The sequence below is a fragment of the Excalfactoria chinensis genome, chromosome 24 (genome assembly GCF_039878825.1).
Source record: "Excalfactoria chinensis isolate bCotChi1 chromosome 24, bCotChi1.hap2, whole genome shotgun sequence".
In the NCBI taxonomy this organism is placed as follows: Eukaryota; Metazoa; Chordata; class Aves; order Galliformes; family Phasianidae; genus Excalfactoria; species Excalfactoria chinensis.
The window spans coordinates 4,023,308-4,044,673 of record NC_092848.1 but is presented as its reverse complement, the minus strand read 5'-3'; the positions used below and the strand labels follow the sequence as shown (position 1 = coordinate 4,044,673).

Below are 21,366 nucleotides of genomic sequence, written 5' to 3'. Positions count from 1 at the left end.
ACAGAGATGAATCTGCTCCCCTGTCCTACAACGGCGTTGCCACTGCACCCGCACATACAGGCCAAGAAATGAAGAGAGGTTGCAGGTCCCTCAGTTCTGGCTTTCAGATACTACCAGAGATCTCTGAGGCAAAAAGAAAACCAAGACATTAGATAGGAAGAGGGAGAAAAAGAGAATATCGGTAGACTTTCTCCATGTTGTCAGCAAAGCCCAGGTGGCCCCGTCCTTTCTGTCTTGCAGGGCAAAAACAGCAGCACAGCATTTGTCCTACTGTCCAGTGCCATGTTGTGATTTCCAGGGGGACCTTGCCTGGGATCAGTGTCCAGCACCTTTAGCAGGGGTTGCACCTTCTGCCACAGTAGCGGTTGGAAATGCAGGAGAGGTCAAAGCCCCCCGAGGTGATGGGCACTCCCTGGCAGCTGAGGATGCTGCCAACAGCAGCGGAGGTGGAGGATCCGACAGCGGTGTTCTGCGGGAAGGAGCTGAGGATGGGTCCGGGCAGGGTCACCACCACGGGAGAGGGCTCAATGACAATGGTGGAATTCTGGCATTGCCTGACACAGGGCTCATTGCAGCTGCTGGCCAGAGGGGTGGGGCCGCAGGGCTGGCATGGCACACACGGGTTGCAGCAGGACATGTCTCGGGACTGGAGGTGCACCTGTTGGGAGAGAACCGGAAGGAAGCTGAACGTGGGGGTGTATGAGAAAGAGATTTCCAGCAAGCGATAAATGAAACAACGCCCATGCAACTCTTGCTACCTTGAGGATGTGAAGTGGTAGCCTAGGGGTTCTCAGACCCCAGATATCTATCTATCTGCAGGGGAAACCCTGCAGAAATGCCCTCCCATGCCAATCCAGCTACTTTCTCAATTGGAGTCCACAAGCTACCTACACACAGGCTCACAGTCCTGGAAAAATCTTCACTTCTCTGCCCCGTGACAAGCAGTCCCAGGATATGGCATGGAACAAAGGCATCTCTTTTATTCACTCAGATTTTCACTGAGCTGAGACCTCCTTTAGTTGAACGACAGGGACAGGAAGGAGATTCCCACTTACCTAGTTCCAAAGGAGAAGGAGGTATGAACAGTGTATGAGAGAGCAAGGAACCGGGGTCCCTTTTATAATGGACATAAGATGACCTATATCCAAAGGCACTGCTTACAGTGGTGATCATTTTCTGATGAGCTGTTCTTGTCCAGCATGCAAATCATCCCAGATAATGATATGGGTGGTCTGCCAGCTTCCTGTGCAATTCAGTTTCATTTCTGGCTTTATGCCCTGTCACTTCCTGACCGAAGGCATCTTTTAAGAGGCATGATGAAGAGAAGCCCAAGCATTTCCGCACAACAAACAGCGGTGCGGGCAACACACTCATTTCACATGCTACGGGAGTCCAGCAAAGGCAGAAGATGTCAGCCTAGATCATTCCTTTAGGTTTCTCAGGGGGACTTCTGTGAAGAGGTGTACCAGATCCAGAGTGTGACGCACTCCCTGTTGACCCTTCTCTCTGGAAAATTCTGCTGCCCTGATTTGTCCCCAGCTCTTCTCTCTCTCTGATCATGGAACGGGGCACAATCTTATGCAGAGTGGTCTCCAGACTTCAAATAAAAAAGACACAAGAGCAAACACTGTAAAAGAAGGGTTGTTTTCGTAAAAATAATATAAAGCATATAATAGAGGGAGGCACACAGGCAGCAGGTAGATACCACCTGGGTGATGAGAACGGTGATTTAGAGTAGAATGACACAGTACTATGAGAATTTTTCCCATGCTTCTCCATGTTCAGTGATCCGGATCCAGGTCTTCAGGGTTTAGGTTGGATGTTGGAGAGAAGTTTGTTAATATTAGAGTGGTGTGGTGTTGGAGCAGGCTACCCTGATAGGTTTTGGTGCCCCATCCCTGGAGGTGTAGGACCCCACATTTGATTCTCTTGAAGTTCATCAGGTTCCTCTCCCCCCAGATCTCCAGTTTTTCCCGGTCTTGCTGAATGACAACACAGCTCTCTGATGAGTCAGCCACTCATTCCAATTTCACACTGGCAGAAAGTGGGCTGAGGGGGGACTTGATGTTTCTGTCTTGCTCACTGATGATGACATTCAACAGGACCAGACCCAGTACAATCTCGAACGGAACACCACATCTTATGCACCTGTAACTAGATTCGGACCCATTTACTGTGACACTGATATCCACTCATCAGTCTGTCCTCAGCCTAACTCACTGTGCTCTCACCTATCCCACACTTCCAACGCCTTGTTACAAGGATGCAGTGTCAAATGCCTCGTTGGAGTCAAGTTACGCCAGATTCACTGCTCTCCCCTCATCTACCCAGCGAGTGATGACGTTCCAGAAGCCTATGAGGTTGCTCAAGCATCATTTTCTCTTTGGTGAATCTACGTTGACTACTTCCGATACATTTCTTTTCTGCAACTGCTTGTGCATAGCATCCACAGCAAGTTGCTCCGTCTCCTTTTCCGGGGATGGACGGGAGGCTGACTGCCCTCTGGTTTCCTGGGTCATCTTTCTTGCTCTTATTGAAAACTGGTGTGACGCTGGCTACCCCCCAGTCTTCAGGCATCTATACCACACTGCAAGTTTTGTGTTTTTTTTAAATAAAAATAAAGAACAATTTGGGTTACACTTTTATGAGATCCATAATTCCTCTAAGGTGAATCCCATTGCGGCCTTGGACTTGAGTGCATTTATTTTGCCAATACCACCTCTGAGCAGTTCCTCCTCCGCCACTGGGAAGTCATCTTTTGTCTCTAACCTGCGGGGTCTGGAACATACAAAGGGCAGTCTGAGCAGTAGAGACCGAAGCTAAGAAGGCATTTCACAGAAAGGGAATCGGTTGCACTGTGTGGTTCTCACCAGTGCTGAGAATTTATGCTCAGAATGGTAGAAATGAGCTTCTGTCGCGGAAAGGAAAATATGTAAGATGTTTCTAGTCAATGATCCGGAAAACAAAAGACACCACAATACGGAAAGGAAGAAGGAGCTCTACAAGGGCAGGAGCTCCAGAGAGAAACATGGGGAAAATCCAGTTGATTCCACGTTAGTCTGCACGTGAGATTCACTGGCTATCTTTATAGATCTTCTTATTCTTTCTTTTTGAAAAACACTATTGATATACAATTTGCTGTTCAGTCTTTCTTGTGAGATGTGGAAAGTACTCCACACAACCTTTTAGCCCGTTCCTCGGTCCCAGGGCAAAACATGAGGAGACAAGCCAGAAAGGCAGAATTTTGCAGAAACACGAGGTGTCAAGTGGGACCGGATCGCACTCAGGAAATGGTACATCTCTTGCAAGACAGGCTCCTAAGAAACCCGAAGGAGTGACCCAGCTGACATCATTTCCACTTCCTGGACTCTTCTAACACATGAAATGAGTCTGATTCCCACACTGGTCCTTGTTGTGTGGGAATGCTTGGGCCTCCCTTCATGACACACAAAAGATGTCTTTGGTGTGGAATGGAAATTACACAAAGCTGGAAACATAACAGTGCTGCAAAGGAAGCCAACACACAGTCCATATCATTAGCTGGGATGTTTGGCATTCAAGAGGTTCTTGTCAGAAAATAATCACTACTGTAAGTGACGTCTCTGGATATGAGACAGCTTCAGTCCATTATAAAAGGCAGCCCAGTTCCTTAGTCTCCCATTCACAACTTGCCTCTTTCTTCTTGGGAACCAGGTAAGCGTGAGCCCCCTTCTTGTCTCTTTCTGTCTTCATCGGGAGTCCTGATACTTAACAGACGTCTCAACAGCCACCAGCACTGTTCCATGACAAAACTTGGAGCTGCCTGTCTTGGTAAAGGGAAGCGGGCAGAAGTTTTCTTCTGGAGGGAAGTTGGAATTGCACTCAGGGGCTTCTGGGCTAGGGTGTAAGAAGTAGCATGATAGGCACTGGGCGCCTCTATTTGGGTCCTGGCAGGAAGAGACCAGGAAGTCGATGATCATCCCCGCACAGCCTCCAACTCCCTATTCTGCATGTACGGGGTTCCCTCCTGTCGGTATGGTAGATGCATCGTGACTCTGCACATTCTCCACTCTGTCCTCTCTCCCAACAGGTGCGTTGCCAACCCCAAGACATGTCCTGCTGCAACCCGTGTGTGCCATGCCAGCCCTGTGGCCCCACCCCTCTGGCCAGCAGCTGCAATGAGCCCTGTGTCAGGCAGTGCCAGGACTCCACCATTGTCATTGAGCCCTCTCCCGTGGTGGTGACCCTGCCCGGACCCATCCTCAGCTCCTTCCCGCAGAACACTGCCGTCGGATCCTCCACCTCTGCTGCTGTTGGCAGCATCCTCAGCTGCCAGGGAGTGCCCATCACCTCGGGAGGCTTTGACCTCTCCTGCATTTCCAACCGCTACTGTGGCAGAAGATGCCCCTGCTAAAGGTGCTGGACACTGCCCCAGACAAGGACCCCCACAACCTCAGAGCATGGCGCCGGACAGAAGAACAGACTTTGTGCTGCTCTTTTCGGAGTAGATGACCAGAACTGGCTTGCCCTGTCAGGACTGACAGAAGGGGCCAACCTGGCTTCTTTGGCTACGTGGTCATTGGCTACCACTTCTCTCTTCCACCCATTCTTTCTTTCACTTATGTCTTCTGCTCTCCACAAAATTCCCTCTGAAGGCCCCTGAAATCCTGCTGAGTGACCAGCTAGCCTCTCTCCATTGATGGGGATTTAGTTGGATGTCCCGTGGCAGCTCTGCCATGGGAAGAGGGCAACAGATTCTTCTCTGTTCCTGCTGCTCCCTGCACTTGGAATCTTCGCTTGCTCTGACATCACTTTCCTCCTTAGTCTCATTAAACATTTGCTGCATTGTGCCTCTGTATTAGTGAGTCCTTCTTTTTCAAATGGTCAGATGAGAAGTCTCTTTCTTCGATGGAAATGATCACAACTATGTAACTACCATATTTGCCAGATGGGGAGGCAACCATAGACATGCATCCTTCAGTCAAGGCCACACTGAGAGCACCCCTGTCACCACTGCGGGTGAGGGACTGTGAAAGTTAGAGTTGAATTCATGTGCGTTAGCAACTGAGTACGCATTTATTACTGTGCAAGCTAGGTTTTATACACGAGGTACAGTCGTGGCATAAGACAATTTGGTAAATAGTATATGGTGCAACGTATGGTTGGTTGCCTTCTCCCAACTACACAGTCCAAGACAATCCAGACACAGTGATAACTCATGACCCTCGCCACGGCCTAGTTCTTGTTCTTCTGCTTCAGTTGTTCATTAAGTCCTGCTAGGTTTGGATGACCACAGACTACAAACAGTTGTCAGGAAACACTCTGTGTCCAGGACACCTGTGCTTGGCATCAGAATTAGGGAAGAAGATGGACAGTAGATGGAGGTGCTCCCGAGAAAAATCCCAAGCATCACAGAATCACAGAATGACCTGGCATGGAAGGGACCTCAAGGAGAATGAAGTTCCAACCCCCCTGCCTGACAGGGCCACCAAACTTCCAGATTTACTAGATCAGGGTGCCCAAGGCCCCATCCAAACTGGCCTGGATCACCTCCATGGAAGGGGCATCCACAACCTCCCTGGGCAGCCTGTTCCAGGACCTCATCACTCTCCTAGTATAGAACTTCCCCCTTAATGTCACTCTATGGCTCTGTTCAGGCTAGATCCATGAGAAGGAAGTGGAGAGACCCACAGACCCAGGAAAGATGGGAAAGAAAATGCAGGGAGATGGGCCCAGACGAATGAAAACACAGCAACAACGTAGGTGTCATGGTTTTGTGCTGTTGCTGTCAATATTCTACATCATGTATTGACAACAACAGCACAAAACCATGACAGTAGGGGAAACAATTAGACTACTAAATATAAAGGCAAAACATCAGACTTTGCAACAAAATACAAAGGCTAATCAACCAAGTGAAATGAGAGATTGAGTTTCCAAAACCAAAGGCCTTTCTCCAATACTGTAGGCTAGAAACCAAGGGAACAGGGAGAGGAAAGAGAGAGCTTTGTGACTCTCAGTCAGTTTTAACTTTCCCTCCAAAAAGAGGAAAACAGAAACGGAAAAATGAACTCTTTGGGAAGCTATAGTCCATCTTTCTCTTCTGAGATCAAGTGATCAGACATGTCCCATGCAATCAGAAGAGTGTAGAGCAACAGCTATGTCAGGAAATATTCAATCCAGTAATACCCTATCATGCTTTAAGTCATTTTCAAGTAGTGGCAGTCCTTCTCCACAGGCCTACTCTCAGTGAGTTCTCTCAGACAGTGTACAAATGGGAGACTGCAATTACCCAGACACAATAACTGGCACTGGGCATACAGGAATTTCAAATGTTCACATTTTTAAGCTAGTCACGATCCCTTTAGACTTTATCGATTATTCCCTCTGACACATCGTGTGCCCCATTCATCTTATTCCAGTTGGCTGTTTTGCTGAGGGTACAATCAATCACACTATCTCCATCCCAGCTTTAGTTCAGATGCACCTACTGGGAATTTCCCCAAAGTAGGCCACATGTATGTTATGCGTAGAAGATTTCATGGCCAGAGCAGGGATGGGCATCCAGGCTGAGGCCAGACCCAAGAGAGGCCTGGCTGAGGGCTCCACACACTGACTGCATTGGACCAGCAGGGACCCTCGCCAAGCCAGGAAGTAACAGAATGCCAGGCCAAACACGGGCCGTCACTGGTCAAGATTCCCATTCACGTGATGTGCTCCAGGCTCTTGGGCGCATGTCTAAGCAGAGAAACATCAAACAAGGAGAAACAGCAGCTGGTTAAAGAGTAATCACGGATTACTTCCTCAACATCAAAAGAAGCTGCCTGAAAAATGAAATCTCTGCGGTGTGCACTGGCCTCTAGAACAGTGATGGAGTCTCCCCAGCGGATTCCCATTAAAGCCATGCATTTCCCCTTTGGACTTCTGTGTGCAAACAACAAAAACAGAAACTTGGAAGGACACAGAAGAGGATGCAGCAAGTGTTTAATGAGTCAGAGTGGGGAAACGATATCACCGGAAATGAAGATGGCAAGCACGGTGAACAGCAGGTACAGAGATGAATCTGCTCCCCTGTCCTACAACGGCGTTGCCACTGCACCCGCACATACAGGCCAAGAAATGAAGAGAGGTTGCAGGTCCCTCAGTTCTGGCTTTCAGATACTACCAGAGATCTCTGAGGCAAAAAGAAAACCAAGACATTAGATAGGAAGAGGGAGAAAAAGAGAATATCGGTAGACTTTCTCCATGTTGTCAGCAAAGCCCAGGTGGCCCCGTCCTTTCTGTCTTGCAGGGCAAAAACAGCAGCACAGCATTTGTCCTACTGTCCAGTGCCATGTTGTGATTTCCAGGGGGACCTTGCCTGGGATCAGTGTCCAGCACCTTTAGCAGGGGTTGCACCTTCTGCCACAGTAGCGGTTGGAAATGCAGGAGAGGTCAAAGCCCCCCGAGGTGATGGGCACTCCCTGGCAGCTGAGGATGCTGCCAACAGCAGCGGAGGTGGAGGATCCGACAGCGGTGTTCTGTGGGAAGGAGCTGAGGATGGGTCCGGGCAGGGTCACCACCACGGGAGAGGGCTCAATGACAATGGTGGAATTCTGGCATTGCCTGACACAGGGCTCATTGCAGCTGCTGGCCAGAGGGGTGGGGCCGCAGGGCTGGCATGGCACACACGGGTTGCAGCAGGACATGTCTCGGGACTGGAGGTGCACCTGTTGGGAGAGAACCGGAAGGAAGCTGAACGTGGGGGTGTATGAGAAAGAGATTTCCAGCAAGCGATAAATGAAACAACGCCCATGCAACTCTTGCTACCTTGAGGATGTGAAGTGGTAGCCTAGGGGTTCTCAGACCCCAGATATCTATCTATCTGCAGGGGAAACCCTGCAGAAATGCCCTCCCATGCCAATCCAGCTACTTTCTCAATTGGAGTCCACAAGCTACCTACACACAGGCTCACAGTCCTGGAAAAATCTTCACTTCTCTGCCCCGTGACAAGCAGTCCCAGGATATGGCATGGAACAAAGGCATCTCTTTTATTCACTCAGATTTTCACTGAGCTGAGACCTCCTTTAGTTGAACGACAGGGACAGGAAGGAGATTCCCACTTACCTAGTTCCAAAGGAGAAGGAGGTATGAACAGTGTATGAGAGAGCAAGGAACCGGGGTCCCTTTTATAATGGACATAAGATGACCTATATCCAAAGGCACTGCTTACAGTGGTGATCATTTTCTGATGAGCTGTTCTTGTCCAGCATGCAAATCATCCCAGATAATGATATGGGTGGTCTGCCAGCTTCCTGTGCAATTCAGTTTCATTTCTGGCTTTATGCCCTGTCACTTCCTGACCGAAGGCATCTTTTAAGAGGCATGATGAAGAGAAGCCCAAGCATTTCCGCACAACAAACAGCGGTGCGGGCAACACACTCATTTCACATGCTACGGGAGTCCAGCAAAGGCAGAAGATGTCAGCCTAGATCATTCCTTTAGGTTTCTCAGGGGGACTTCTGTGAAGAGGTGTACCAGATCCAGAGTGTGACGCACTCCCTGTTGACCCTTCTCTCTGGAAAATTCTGCTGCCCTGATTTGTCCCCAGCTCTTCTCTCTCTCTGATCATGGAACGGGGCACAATCTTATGCAGAGTGGTCTCCAGACTTCAAATAAAAAAGACACAAGAGCAAACACTGTAAAAGAAGGGTTGTTTTCGTAAAAATAATATAAAGCATATAATAGAGGGAGGCACACAGGCAGCAGGTAGATACCACCTGGGTGATGAGAACGGTGATTTAGAGTAGAATGACACAGTACTATGAGAATTTTTCCCATGCTTCTCCATGTTCAGTGATCCGGATCCAGGTCTTCAGGGTTTAGGTTGGATGTTGGAGGGAAGTTTGTTAATATTAGAGTGGTGTGGTGTTGGAGCAGGCTACCCTGATAGGTTTTGGTGCCCCATCCCTGGAGGTGTAGGACCCCACATTTGATTCTCTTGAAGTTCATCAGGTTCCTCTCCCCCCAGATCTCCAGTTTTTCCCGGTCTTGCTGAATGACAACACAGCTCTCTGATGAGTCAGCCACTCATTCCAATTTCACACTGGCAGAAAGTGGGCTGAGGGGGGACTTGATGTTTCTGTCTTGCTCACTGATGATGACATTCAACAGGACCAGACCCAGTACAATCTCGAACGGAACACCACATCTTATGCACCTGTAACTAGATTCGGACCCATTTACTGTGACACTGATATCCACTCATCAGTCTGTCCTCAGCCTAACTCACTGTGCTCTCACCTATCCCACACTTCCAACGCCTTGTTACAAGGATGCAGTGTCAAATGCCTCGTTGGAGTCAAGTTACGCCAGATTCACTGCTCTCCCCTCATCTACCCAGCGAGTGATGACGTTCCAGAAGCCTATGAGGTTGCTCAAGCATCATTTTCTCTTTGGTGAATCTACGTTGACTACTTCCGATACATTTCTTTTCTGCAACTGCTTGTGCATAGCATCCACAGCAAGTTGCTCCGTCTCCTTTTCCGGGGATGGACGGGAGGCTGACTGCCCTCTGGTTTCCTGGGTCATCTTTCTTGCTCTTATTGAAAACTGGTGTGACGCTGGCTACCCCCCAGTCTTCAGGCATCTATACCACACTGCAAGTTTTGTGTTTTTTTTAAATAAAAATAAAGAACAATTTGGGTTACACTTTTATGAGATCCATAATTCCTCTAAGGTGAATCCCATTGCGGCCTTGGACTTGAGTGCATTTATTTTGCCAATACCACCTCTGAGCAGTTCCTCCTCCGCCACTGGGAAGTCATCTTTTGTCTCTAACCTGCGGGGTCTGGAACATACATAGGGCAGTCTGAGCAGTAGAGACCGAAGCTAAGAAGGCATTTCACAGAAAGGGAATCGGTTGCACTGTGTGGTTCTCACCAGTGCTGAGAATTTATGCTCAGAATGGTAGAAATGAGCTTCTGTCGCGGAAAGGAAAATATGTAAGATGTTTCTAGTCGATGATCTGGAAAACAAAAGACACCACAATACGGAAAGGAAGAAGGAGCTCTACAAGGGCAGAGGCTCCAGAGAGAAACATGGGGAAAATCCAGTTGATTCCACGTTAGTCTGCACGTGAGATTCACTGGCTATCTTTATAGATCTTCTTATTCTTTCTTTTTGAAAAACACTATTGATATACAATTTGCTGTTCAGTCTTTCTTGTGAGATGTGGAAAGTACTCCACACAACCTTTTAGCCCGTTCCTCGGTCCCAGGGCAAAACATGAGGAGACAAGCCAGAAAGGCAGAATTTTGCAGAAACACGAGGTGTCAAGTGGGACCGGATCGCACTCAGGAAATGGTACATCTCTTGCAAGACAGGCTCCTAAGAAACCCGAAGGAGTGACCCAGCTGACATCATTTCCACTTCCTGGACTCTTCTAACACATGAAATGAGTCTGATTCCCACACTGGTCCTTGTTGTGTGGGAATGCTTGGGCCTCCCTTCATGACACACAAAAGATGTCTTTGGTGTGGAATGGAAATTACACAAAGCTGGAAACATAACAGTGCTGCAAAGGAAGCCAACACACAGTCCATATCATTAGCTGGGATGTTTGGCATTCAAGAGGTTCTTGTCAGAAAATAATCACTACTGTAAGTGACGTCTCTGGATATGAGACAGCTTCAGTCCATTATAAAAGGCAGCCCAGTTCCTTAGTCTCCCATTCACAACTTGCCTCTTTCTTCTTGGGAACCAGGTAAGCGTGAGCCCCCTTCTTGTCTCTTTCTGTCTTCATCGGGAGTCCTGATACTTAACAGACGTCTCAACAGCCACCAGCACTGTTCCATGACAAAACTTGGAGCTGCCTGTCTTGGTAAAGGGAAGCGGGCAGAAGTTTTCTTCTGGAGGGATGTTGGAATTGCACTCAGGGGCTTCTGGGCTAGGGTGTAAGAAGTAGCATGATAGGCACTGGGCGCCTCTATTTGGGTCCTGGCAGGAAGAGACCAGGAAGTCGATGATCATCCCCGCACAGCCTCCAACTCCCTATTCTGCATGTGCGGGGTTCCCTCCTGTCGGTATGGTAGATGCATCGTGACTCTGCACATTCTCCATTCTGTCCTCTCTCCCAACAGGTGCGTTGCCAACCCCAAGACATGTCCTGCTGCAACCCGTGTGTGCCATGCCAGCCCTGCGGCCCCACCCCTCTGGCCAGCAGCTGCAATGAGCCCTGTGTCAGGCAGTGCCAGGACTCCACCATTGTCATTGAGCCCTCTCCCGTGGTGGTGACCCTGCCCGGACCCATCCTCAGCTCCTTCCCGCAGAACACTGCCGTCGGATCCTCCACCTCTGCTGCTGTTGGCAGCATCCTCAGCTGCCAGGGAGTGCCCATCACCTCGGGAGGCTTTGACCTCTCCTGCATTTCCAACCGCTACTGTGGCAGAAGATGCCCCTGCTAAAGGTGCTGGACACTGCCCCAGACAAGGACCCCCACAACCTCAGAGCATGGCGCCGGACAGAAGAACAGACTTTGTGCTGCTCTTTTCGGAGTAGATGACCAGAACTGGCTTGCCCTGTCAGGACTGACAGAAGGGGCCAACCTGGCTTCTTTGGCTACGTGGTCATTGGCTACCACTTCTCTCTTCCACCCATTCTTTCTTTCACTTATGTCTTCTGCTCTCCACAAAATTCCCTCTGAAGGCCCCTGAAATCCTGCTGAGTGACCAGCTAGCCTCTCTCCATTGATGGGGATTTAGTTGGATGTCCCGTGGCAGCTCTGCTATGGGAAGAGGGCAACAGATTCTTCTCTGTTCCTGCTGCTCCCTGCACTTGGAATCTTCGCTTGCTCTGACATCACTTTCCTCCTTAGTCTCATTAAACATTTGCTGCATTGTGCCTCTGTATTAGTGAGTCCTTCTTTTTCAAATGGTCAGATGAGAAGTCTCTTTCTTCGATGGAAATGATCACAACTATGTAACTACCATATTTGCCAGATGGGGAGGCAACCATAGACATGCATCCTTCAGTCAAGGCCACACTGAGAGCACCCCTGTCACCACTGCGGGTGAGGGACTGTGAAAGTTAGAGTTGAATTCATGTGCGTTAGCAACTGAGTACGCATTTATTACTGTGCAAGCTAGGTTTTATACACGAGGTACAGTTGTGGCATAAGACAATTTGGTAAATAGTATATGGTGCAACGTATGGTTGGTTGCCTTCTCCCAACTACACAGTCCAAGACAATCCAGACACAGTGATAACTCATGACCCTCGCCACGGCCTAGTTCTTGTTCTTCTGCTTCAGTTGTTCATTAAGTCCTGCTAGGTTTGGATGACCACAGACTACAAACAGTTGTCAGGAAACACTCTGTGTCCAGGACACCTGTGCTTGGCATCAGAATTAGGGAAGAAGATGGACAGTAGATGGAGGTGCTCCCGAGAAAAATCCCAAGCATCACAGAATCACAGAATGACCTGGCATGGAAGGGACCTCAAGGAGAATGAAGTTCCAACCCCCCTGCCTGACAGGGCCACCAAACTTCCAGATTTACTAGATCAGGGTGCCCAAGGCCCCATCCAAACTGGCCTGGATCACCTCCATGGAAGGGGCATCCACAACCTCCCTGGGCAGCCTGTTCCAGGACCTCATCACTCTCCTAGTATAGAACTTCCCCCTTAATGTCACTCTATGGCTCTGTTCAGGCTAGATCCATGAGAAGGAAGTGGAGAGACCCACAGACCCAGGAAAGATGGGAAAGAAAATGCAGGGAGATGGGCCCAGACAAATGAAAACACAGCAACAACGTAGGTGTTATGGTTTTGTGCTGTTGCTGTCAATATTCTACATCATGTATTGACAACAACAGCACAAAACCATGACAGTAGGGGAAACAATTAGACTACTAAATATAAAGGCAAAACATCAGGCTTTGCAACAAAATACAAAGGCTAATCAACCAAGTGAAATGAGAGATTGAGTTTCCAAAACCAAAGGCCTTTCTCCAATACTGTAGGCTAGAAACCAAGGGAACAGGGAGAGGAAAGAGGGCAGCTTTGTGACTCTCAGTCAGTTTTAACTTTCCCTCCAAAAAGAGGAAAACAGAAACGGAAAAATGAACTCTTTGGGAAGCTATAGTCCATCTTTCTCTTCTGAGATCAAGTGATCAGACATGTCCCCTGCAATCAGAAGAGTGTAGAGCAACAGCTATGTCAGGAAATATTCAATCCAGTAATACCCTATCATGCTTTAAGTCATTTTCAAGTAGTGGCAGTCCTTCTCCACAGGCCTACTCTCAGTGAGTTCTCTCAGACAGTGTAGAAATGGGAGACTGCAATTACCCAGACACAATAACTGGCACTGGGCATACAGGAATTTCAAATGTTCACATTTTTAAGCTAGTCACGATCCCTTTAGACTTTATCGATTATTCCCTCTGACACATCGTGTGCCCCATTCATCTTATTCCAGTTGGCTGTTTTGCTGAGGGTACAATCAATCACACTATCTCCATCCCAGCTTTAGTTCAGATGCACCTACTGGGAATTTCCCCAAAGTAGGCCACATGTATGTTATGCGTAGAAGATTTCATGGCCAGAGCAGGGATGGGCATCCAGGCTGAGGCCAGACCCAAGAGAGGCCTGGCTGAGGGCTCCACACACTGACTGCATTGGACCAGCAGGGACCCTCGCCAAGCCAGGAAGTAACAGAATGCCAGGCCAAACACGGGCCGTCACTGGTCAAGATTCCCATTCACGTGATGTGCTCCAGGCTCTTGGGCGCATGTCTAAGCAGAGAAACATCAAACAAGGAGAAACAGCAGCTGGTTAAAGAGTAATCACGGATTACTTCCTCAACATCAAAAGAAGCTGCCTGAAAAATGAAATCTCTGCGGTGTGCACTGGCCTCTAGAACAGTGATGGAGTCTCCCCAGCGGATTCCCACTAAAGCCATGCATTTCCCCTTTGGACTTCTGTGTGCAAACAACAAAAACAGAAACTTGGAAGGACACAGAAGAGGATGCAGCAAGTGTTTAATGAGTCAGAGTGGGGAAACGATATCACCGGAAATGAAGATGGCAAGCACGGTGAACAGCAGGTACAGAGATGAATCTGCTCCCCTGTCCTACAACGGCGTTGCCACTGCACCCGCACATACAGGCCAAGAAATGAAGAGAGGTTGCAGGTCCCTCAGTTCTGGCTTTCAGATACTACCAGAGATCTCTGAGGCCAAAAGAAAACCAAGACATTAGATAGGAAGAGGGAGAAAAAGAGAATATCGGTAGACTTTCTCCATGTTGTCAGCAAAGCCCAGGTGGCCCCGTCCTTTCTGTCTTGCAGGGCAAAAACAGCAGCACAGCATTTGTCCTACTGTCCAGTGCCATGTTGTGATTTCCAGGGGGACCTTGCCTGGGATCAGTGTCCAGCACCTTTAGCAGGGGTTGCACCTTCTGCCACAGTAGCGGTTGGAAATGCAGGAGAGGTCAAAGCCCCCCGAGGTGATGGGCACTCCCTGGCAGCTGAGGATGCTGCCAACAGCAGCGGAGGTGGAGGATCCGACAGCGGTGTTCTGCGGGAAGGAGCTGAGGATGGGTCCGGGCAGGGTCACCACCACGGGAGAGGGCTCAATGACAATGGTGGAATTCTGGCATTGCCTGACACAGGGCTCATTGCAGCTGCTGGCCAGAGGGGTGGGGCCGCAGGGCTGGCATGGCACACACGGGTTGCAGCAGGACATGTCTCGGGACTGGAGGTGCACCTGTTGGGAGAGAACCGGAAGGAAGCTGAACGTGGGGGTGTATGAGAAAGAGATTTCCAGCAAGCGATAAATGAAACAACGCCCATGCAACTCTTGCTACCTTGAGGATGTGAAGTGGTAGCCTAGGGGTTCTCAGACCCCAGATATCTATCTATCTGCAGGGGAAACCCTGCAGAAATGCCCTCCCATGCCAATCCAGCTACTTTCTCAATTGGAGTCCACAAGCTACCTACACACAGGCTCACAGTCCTGGAAAAATCTTCACTTCTCTGCCCCGTGACAAGCAGTCCCAGGATATGGCATGGAACAAAGGCATCTCTTTTATTCACTCAGATTTTCACTGAGCTGAGACCTCCTTTAGTTGAACGACAGGGACAGGAAGGAGATTCCCACTTACCTAGTTCCAAAGGAGAAGGAGGTATGAACAGTGTATGAGAGAGCAAGGAACCGGGGTCCCTTTTATAATGGACATAAGATGACCTATATCCAAAGGCACTGCTTACAGTGGTGATCATTTTCTGACGAGCTGTTCTTGTCCAGCATGCAAATCATCCCAGATAATGATATGGGTGGTCTGCCAGCTTCCTGTGCAATTCAGTTTCATTTCTGGCTTTATGCCCTGTCACTTCCTGACCGAAGGCATCTTTTAAGAGGCATGATGAAGAGAAGCCCAAGCATTTCCGCACAACAAACAGCGGTGCGGGCAACACACTCATTTCACATGCTACGGGAGTCCAGCAAAGGCAGAAGATGTCAGCCTAGATCATTCCTTTAGGTTTCTCAAGGGGACTTCTGTGAAGAGGTGTACCAGATCCAGAGTGTGACGCACTCCCTGTTGACCCTTCTCTCTGGAAAATTCTGCTGCCCTGATTTGTCCCCAGCTCTTCTCTCTCTCTGATCATGGAACGGGGCACAATCTTATGCAGAGTGGTCTCCAGACTTCAAATAAAAAAGACACAAGAGCAAACACTGTAAAAGAAGGGTTGTTTTCGTAAAAATAATATAAAGCATATAATAGAGGGAGGCACACAGGCAGCAGGTAGATACCACCTGGGTGATGAGAACGGTGATTTAGAGTAGAATGACACAGTACTATGAGAATTTTTCCCATGCTTCTCCATGTTCAGTGATCCGGATCCAGGTCTTCAGGGTTTAGGTTGGATGTTGGAGGGAAGTTTGTTAATATTAGAGTGGTGTGGTGTTGGAGCAGGCTACCCTGATAGGTTTTGGTGCCCCATCCCTGGAGGTGTAGGACCCCACATTTGATTCTCTTGAAGTTCATCAGGTTCCTCTCCCCCCAGATCTCCAGTTTTTCCCGGTCTTGCTGAATGACAACACAGCTCTCTGATGAGTCAGCCACTCATTCCAATTTCACACTGGCAGAAAGTGGGCTGAGGGGGGACTTGATGTTTCTGTCTTGCTCACTGATGATGACATTCAACAGGACCAGACCCAGTACAATCTCGAACGGAACACCACATCTTATGCACCTGTAACTAGATTCGGACCCATTTACTGTGACACTGATATCCACTCATCAGTCTGTCCTCAGCCTAACTCACTGTGCTCTCACCTATCCCACACTTCCAACGCCTTGTTACAAGGATGCAGTGTCAAATGCCTCGTTGGAGTCAAGTTACGCCAGATTCACTGCTCTCCCCTCATCTACCCAGCGAGTGATGACGTTCCAGAAGCCTATGAGGTTGCTCAAGCATCATTTTCTCTTTGGTGAATCTACGTTGACTACTGTTGTATTAGGCATCAGCGAGATCTCGTGCTGTAACGCGATAGGTCTTCCCATGCTCAGTAATGCATATGTATTAGATGAAATAGGAGCCCTATATAAGGGACTCACGAGGTTAATTAAACGCCATTTTACCACCCACCACATTGGTGTAAGCAGTGCGTAACTTGGCCACGGGGCCGTCGGAAGCACATTACAAAGGACGTGATTCTTTAAGGTTACTTGATTAAGGTAACATTTGGTGCCCTCTCTGAGGCACGTCCTGGGGGTAGTGTGCGACGGCTAACTGCGTGGCGGACGCAAGTCCTACGGTTAGATCCCGTAGAAGCGCCTCGGTGGGCGGAAATTGAAGCAGCTGATGTTCTACCTGCGGTTCGGTCGTAAGAAAACGAGGACCGTGGAAGACTGCGGGACTACAGGTCTCGAGTATATACAAAGGGTGCAAGGACGTACGGTGTCGCGCACCAGAAAAAACAATGGATTCCGTCATTAAGGTAGTATCACGAGTTTGTAAAACTCACTGCGTTAGAAATGTTCCTTCTAAGAAGGATATAGCTGCCGTCATCTCCTGTTTGGAGGTGGCGCAGATTTTACCCTCCCCTAGTAATCTGCTCGATTCGGAGCGGTGGGATTCTTTCACCGCTGCCATGCTCCATAGAGCAATGCACGAGTATAAAGCGGAGGAGTTAAAAACCTGGGGTTTGGTCCTGGGTGCTCTTAAAGCCGCTAAGGAGGAGAAACAAGTCCAGGCCATCGCGACTGGGGTTTTTGGTCTGGATACTGGGACGTCCGGGGTCCCGGGGGGTGCGGAGGAATCGCTTTCTGGCGGCGACTCTGCACCCAAAATGGCGCCGGCCACGCCGGCCGTTTTCACAATGGCCATGGCCGCGCCCGAAACAACTCCGGAAGAGAAGGCGGAAGTTGTGTCATCTGGGGAGGCGCCACCATATTATCCCCGCCTATACCCCTCTTTGCAAAGCTTTTACTCGCCTGAGGGGGATGGAATTTGTCCGAGGGAGGGAGAGTCGTGTGGGGAGGCGCGCCGTGGAGGCGTTGAGCCACCCCCAGACCCACCTCCGGAGGAGGGATCTCGTCCCGAGAAGGGTGAGAAAAAAGCGGAGGAAAGAAAATTGCCTATCCCCACCCCGTTTGTCTTATCTCCCGAGGAGGGGGAGGAGAGAGGGGTGGAGAGAAAGGAATTGCCTGCCCCCACCCTGCCGGTCCCGTTTCCCCAGAAGGGGGAGGAGAGAGGGACGGAAAGAAAGGAAATGCCTACCCCTGCCCTGTCGGTCCCGCCTCCCCAGAAGGGGGAGGAAAAAGAGGAGGAACGAAAGGTTCCGCCTACCCCCACCCAATTGGTCGCGTCTCCCCGGAGGAGGGAGGAGCGAGAGGATTCTCGCAAGCCCACCGATTGGTCGGATATCCGTGAATCAATGAGAGGGTTGGGGCTTAAGGAACGGGACTGGGCGGTGTTTTGATGGGAACCCGCCAGCCGCAACCGCGAAGTGACTCTTCAGGAAAGAAGAAAGGAACAGATAAAGAACCACTGCTTGTACCTACGAGAAGGACATTTGTTGTATCGCTTGTTGTGTGTTTTTATGTATTTGTGTTTGTTACAGGGGGAGAGGGTGCTCATCTCATGTCACAACCAGAAAATATTTGGGTCACATGGTCTAATCGAACTGGGCAGAAAGATTTCTGCCTGAGTTTACAGTCAGCCTCATCACCGTTTAGTACATGCCTTATTGGTGTACCCAGGTGGGACCCAGAGGAGTTTAACGGATATGTGCGAAAGAACAAATGCGAGAAAGATGCAGTGAGCACAGTTTTCTTTATGAAGGCGTTTGAGTCTAACTTCACTCATTGGGCCAGAATGTCTGCATGCCTTATTAGATCTTTGAATACCTCCCTACCATGGGATCCACCAGAGTTGCAGCTGCTTGGATCCCAATCAGTCGGTAATGTAACATGGAATAAGAAAACTCAGAAGTGGGAACGTCCAGTTAGATGTCTATATTTTTCGGGTTTTAAGACACCGGGTCAATTGTCTAATCATAAGGTATGGCAGGGCCTGCTTGGGAATAGGACACCATTACAGAGAAGAATTGGATCCGAAACTTTCACTTTAGTTAACCCCATTCGATATGACACATATAGGTTGTTAGGGGCATATTGTGGTTTTTCTGCTGAAAGGGTGGAGGGATTCTCTCGTCCTTGTTCCGGGGATGGCTCCGAGAATGCATTTGCAGACCATTGCATAAAGGAGGGTGGGAATTGGCTCTCTTACAATCAGAAGCATGTGGTACGTCATCCTAACGGGTCCAACTATAATATCTCATGCTATTGGGGTCCTGACAATCTAGCATGCTCTGGTTGTTGTGCTCGGAAGGAACCTTTGACTGGGGAAGGATTATGGAGCAATGGTACAGCCAAAGCTCTTCCTAAGGGTATATTCTTGATATGTGGGGATAGAGCTTGGCAAGGGATACCAAAGAATCCAGTTGGGGGTCCGTGTTATTTGGGAAAATTGACACTGTTGGCTCCCAATCATTCTGCGGTGATTAATGTTATGAAAAGCATGGTTCGAGTGCAACGCCAGAAACGATCAATAAAAAATCTGGATCGGGATTGTGGGGATGAGGTTCAGTTGTGGGGTCCCACAGCCAGAATCTTTGCGTCAATCTTAGCCCCAGGAGTAGCTGCAGCCCAGGCGCTGAGAGAAATTGAGAGATTGGCTTGTTGGCCTGCGAAAGAAGCTAATGTCACCACAATGGTCTTGTCGGAACTCCTGATGGACATTAATAACATCAGACATGCTGTTCTCCAGAACAGAGCTGCGATAGACTTTCTACTACTGGCCCAAGGGCACGGATGCAAGGACTTTGAAGGGATGTGCTGCTTCAATCTGAGCGACCACAGTGATTCAATTCATAAGAAGTTGGAGTGGATGCAAGAGCATACCAAGAAAATTGCAATTGATGATGCATTCGGCAGCTGGCTGGATGGACTATTTGGTAATATTGGCCCATGGCTTAAACAGTTTCTTAAAGTATTAATTATAGGGATTTTAGTTTTCTTAGCTTTAATGATTTGCCTACCTTGTGTGTTTCAATGTATCCAGGGTTGTTTACAGCGTATGATAGAAAGAATATTTAATGACAAAATGGAGTGCCAACGGATATATGATAAGCTTTAAGAAGAAGAAGGAACTGTATAGACCCAAGATGCCTTGGATATAATAATTAGAAAACCACTAATATTATTAGACATTGCACTACCTACCTCTGCATGAATTGTAGCTTGTCTACCTCACCTTTTAGATAACTTATATATTTTAGATTTATATGGAGACTAACATTTTTATATATTAGGTTTAGGACTAGCGTTCGCGTTGTAACGGGACATGACTTTATTGAGCATGGGGAGGGGGAAATGTTGTATTAGGCATCAGCGAGATCTCGTGCTGTAACGCGATAGGTCTTCCCATGCTCAGTAATGCATATGTATTAGATGAAATAGGAGCCCTATATAAGGGACTCACGAGGTTAATTAAACGCCATTTTACCACCCACCACATTGGTGTAAGCAGTGCGTAACTTGGCCACGGGGCCGTCGGAAGCACATTACAAAGGACGTGATTCTTTAAGGTTACTTGATTAAGGTAACAGACTACTTCCGATACATTTCTTTTCTGCAACTGCTTGTGCATAGCATCCACAGCAAGTTGCTCCGTCTCCTTTTCCGGGGATGGACGGGAGGCTGACTGCCCTCTGGTTTCCTGGGTCATCTTTCTTGCTCTTATTGAAAACTGGTGTGACGCTGGCTACCCCGCAGTCTTCAGGCATCTATACCACAATGCAAGTTTTTTTTTTTTTTTTAATGAAAATAAAGAACAATTTGGGTTACACTTTTATGAGATCCATAATTCCTCTAAGGTGAATCCCATTGCGGCCTTGGACTTGAGTGCATTTATTTTGCCAATACCACCTCTGAGCAGTTCCTCCTCCGCCACTGGGAAGTCATCTTTTGTCTCTAACCTGCGGGGTCTGGAACATACAAAGGGCAGTCTGAGCAGTAGAGACTGAAGCAATGAAGGCATTTCACAGAAATGGAATTGGTTGCACTGTGTGGTTCTCACCAGTGCTGAGAATTTATGCTCAGAATGGTAGAAATGAGCTTCTGTCGCGGAAAGGAAAATATGTAAGATGTTTCTAGTCAATGATCCGGAAAACAAAAGACACCACAATACGGAAAGGAAGAAGGAGCTCAACAAGGGCAGGAGCTCCAGAGAGAAACATGGGGAAAATCCAGTTGATTCCACGTTAGTCTGCACGTAAGATTCACTGGCTATCTTTATAGATCTTCTTATTCTTTCTTTTTGAAAAACACTATTGATATACAATTTGCTGTTCAGTCTTTCTTGTGAGATGTGGAAAGTACTCCACACAACCTTTTAGCCCGTTCCTCGGTCCCAGGGCTAAACATGAGGAGACAAGCCAGAAAGGCAGAATTTTGCAGAAACAGGAGGTGTCAAGTGGGGCCGGATCGCACTCAGGAAATGGTACATCTCTTGCAAGACAGGCTCCTAAGAAACCCGAAGGAGTGACCCAGCTGACATCATTTCCACTTCCTGGACTCTTCTAACACATGAAATGAGTCTGATTCCCTCTCTGGTCCTTGTTGTGTGGGAATGCTTGGGCCTCCCTTCATGACACACAAAAGATGTCTTTGGTGTGGAATGGAAATTACACAAAGCTGGAAACATAACAGTGCTGCAAAGGAAGCCAACACACAGTCCATATCATTAGCTGGGATGTTTGGCATTCAAGAGGTTCTTGTCAGAAAATAATCACTACTGTAAGTGACGTCTCTGGATATGAGACAGCTTCAGTCCATTATAAAA

At 48.5% G+C, this 21,366-nt stretch overlaps 3 protein-coding genes across 3 annotated transcripts; all 3 read right to left on the bottom strand.

Annotated features, from left to right (window-relative positions):
* Positions 1-331: 331 nt before the first annotated feature.
* On the bottom strand, positions 332-3,732 carry LOC140262517 (feather keratin Cos1-1/Cos1-3/Cos2-1-like). Its single transcript, XM_072356906.1, has 2 exons — positions 3,673-3,732; positions 332-658 (listed from the first exon to the last, which is right to left on the bottom strand). The coding sequence occupies exons 1-2, from the start codon at positions 3,730-3,732 to the stop codon at positions 332-334; spliced, it is 387 nt and encodes a 128-aa protein (XP_072213007.1).
* Positions 3,733-7,361: 3,629 nt separating this feature from the next.
* LOC140262516 (feather keratin Cos1-1/Cos1-3/Cos2-1-like) lies at positions 7,362-10,762 on the bottom strand. The gene is made up of 2 exons (XM_072356904.1): positions 10,703-10,762; positions 7,362-7,688 (listed from the first exon to the last, which is right to left on the bottom strand). Exons 1-2 carry the CDS (start codon positions 10,760-10,762, stop codon positions 7,362-7,364), a joined length of 387 nt encoding a protein of 128 aa, XP_072213005.1.
* A 3,630-nt stretch (positions 10,763-14,392) lies between these two features.
* Positions 14,393-15,234, bottom strand: LOC140262515 (feather keratin Cos1-1/Cos1-3/Cos2-1). Its single transcript, XM_072356903.1, has 2 exons — positions 15,223-15,234; positions 14,393-14,719 (listed from the first exon to the last, which is right to left on the bottom strand). Exons 1-2 carry the CDS (start codon positions 15,232-15,234, stop codon positions 14,393-14,395), a joined length of 339 nt encoding a protein of 112 aa, XP_072213004.1.
* Between the last annotated feature and the right edge of the window lie 6,132 nt (positions 15,235-21,366).

What these genes read in the sequence shown, in the direction of transcription:
- LOC140262516 (XM_072356904.1), bottom strand. Translation starts at nt 10,762, where the DNA reads ATGAAGACAGAAAGAGACAAGAAGGGGGCTCACGCTTACCTGGTTCCC. An exon ending in TGGTTCCCAAGAAGAAAGAG is followed by an intron (nt 7,689 to 10,702) that starts GCAAGTTGTGAA and finishes CTCTCCCAACAG; the next exon opens with GTGCACCTCCAGTCCCGAGA.
- LOC140262517 (XM_072356906.1), bottom strand. Translation starts at nt 3,732, where the DNA reads ATGAAGACAGAAAGAGACAAGAAGGGGGCTCACGCTTACCTGGTTCCC. An exon ending in TGGTTCCCAAGAAGAAAGAG is followed by an intron (nt 659 to 3,672) that starts GCAAGTTGTGAA and finishes CTCTCCCAACAG; the next exon opens with GTGCACCTCCAGTCCCGAGA.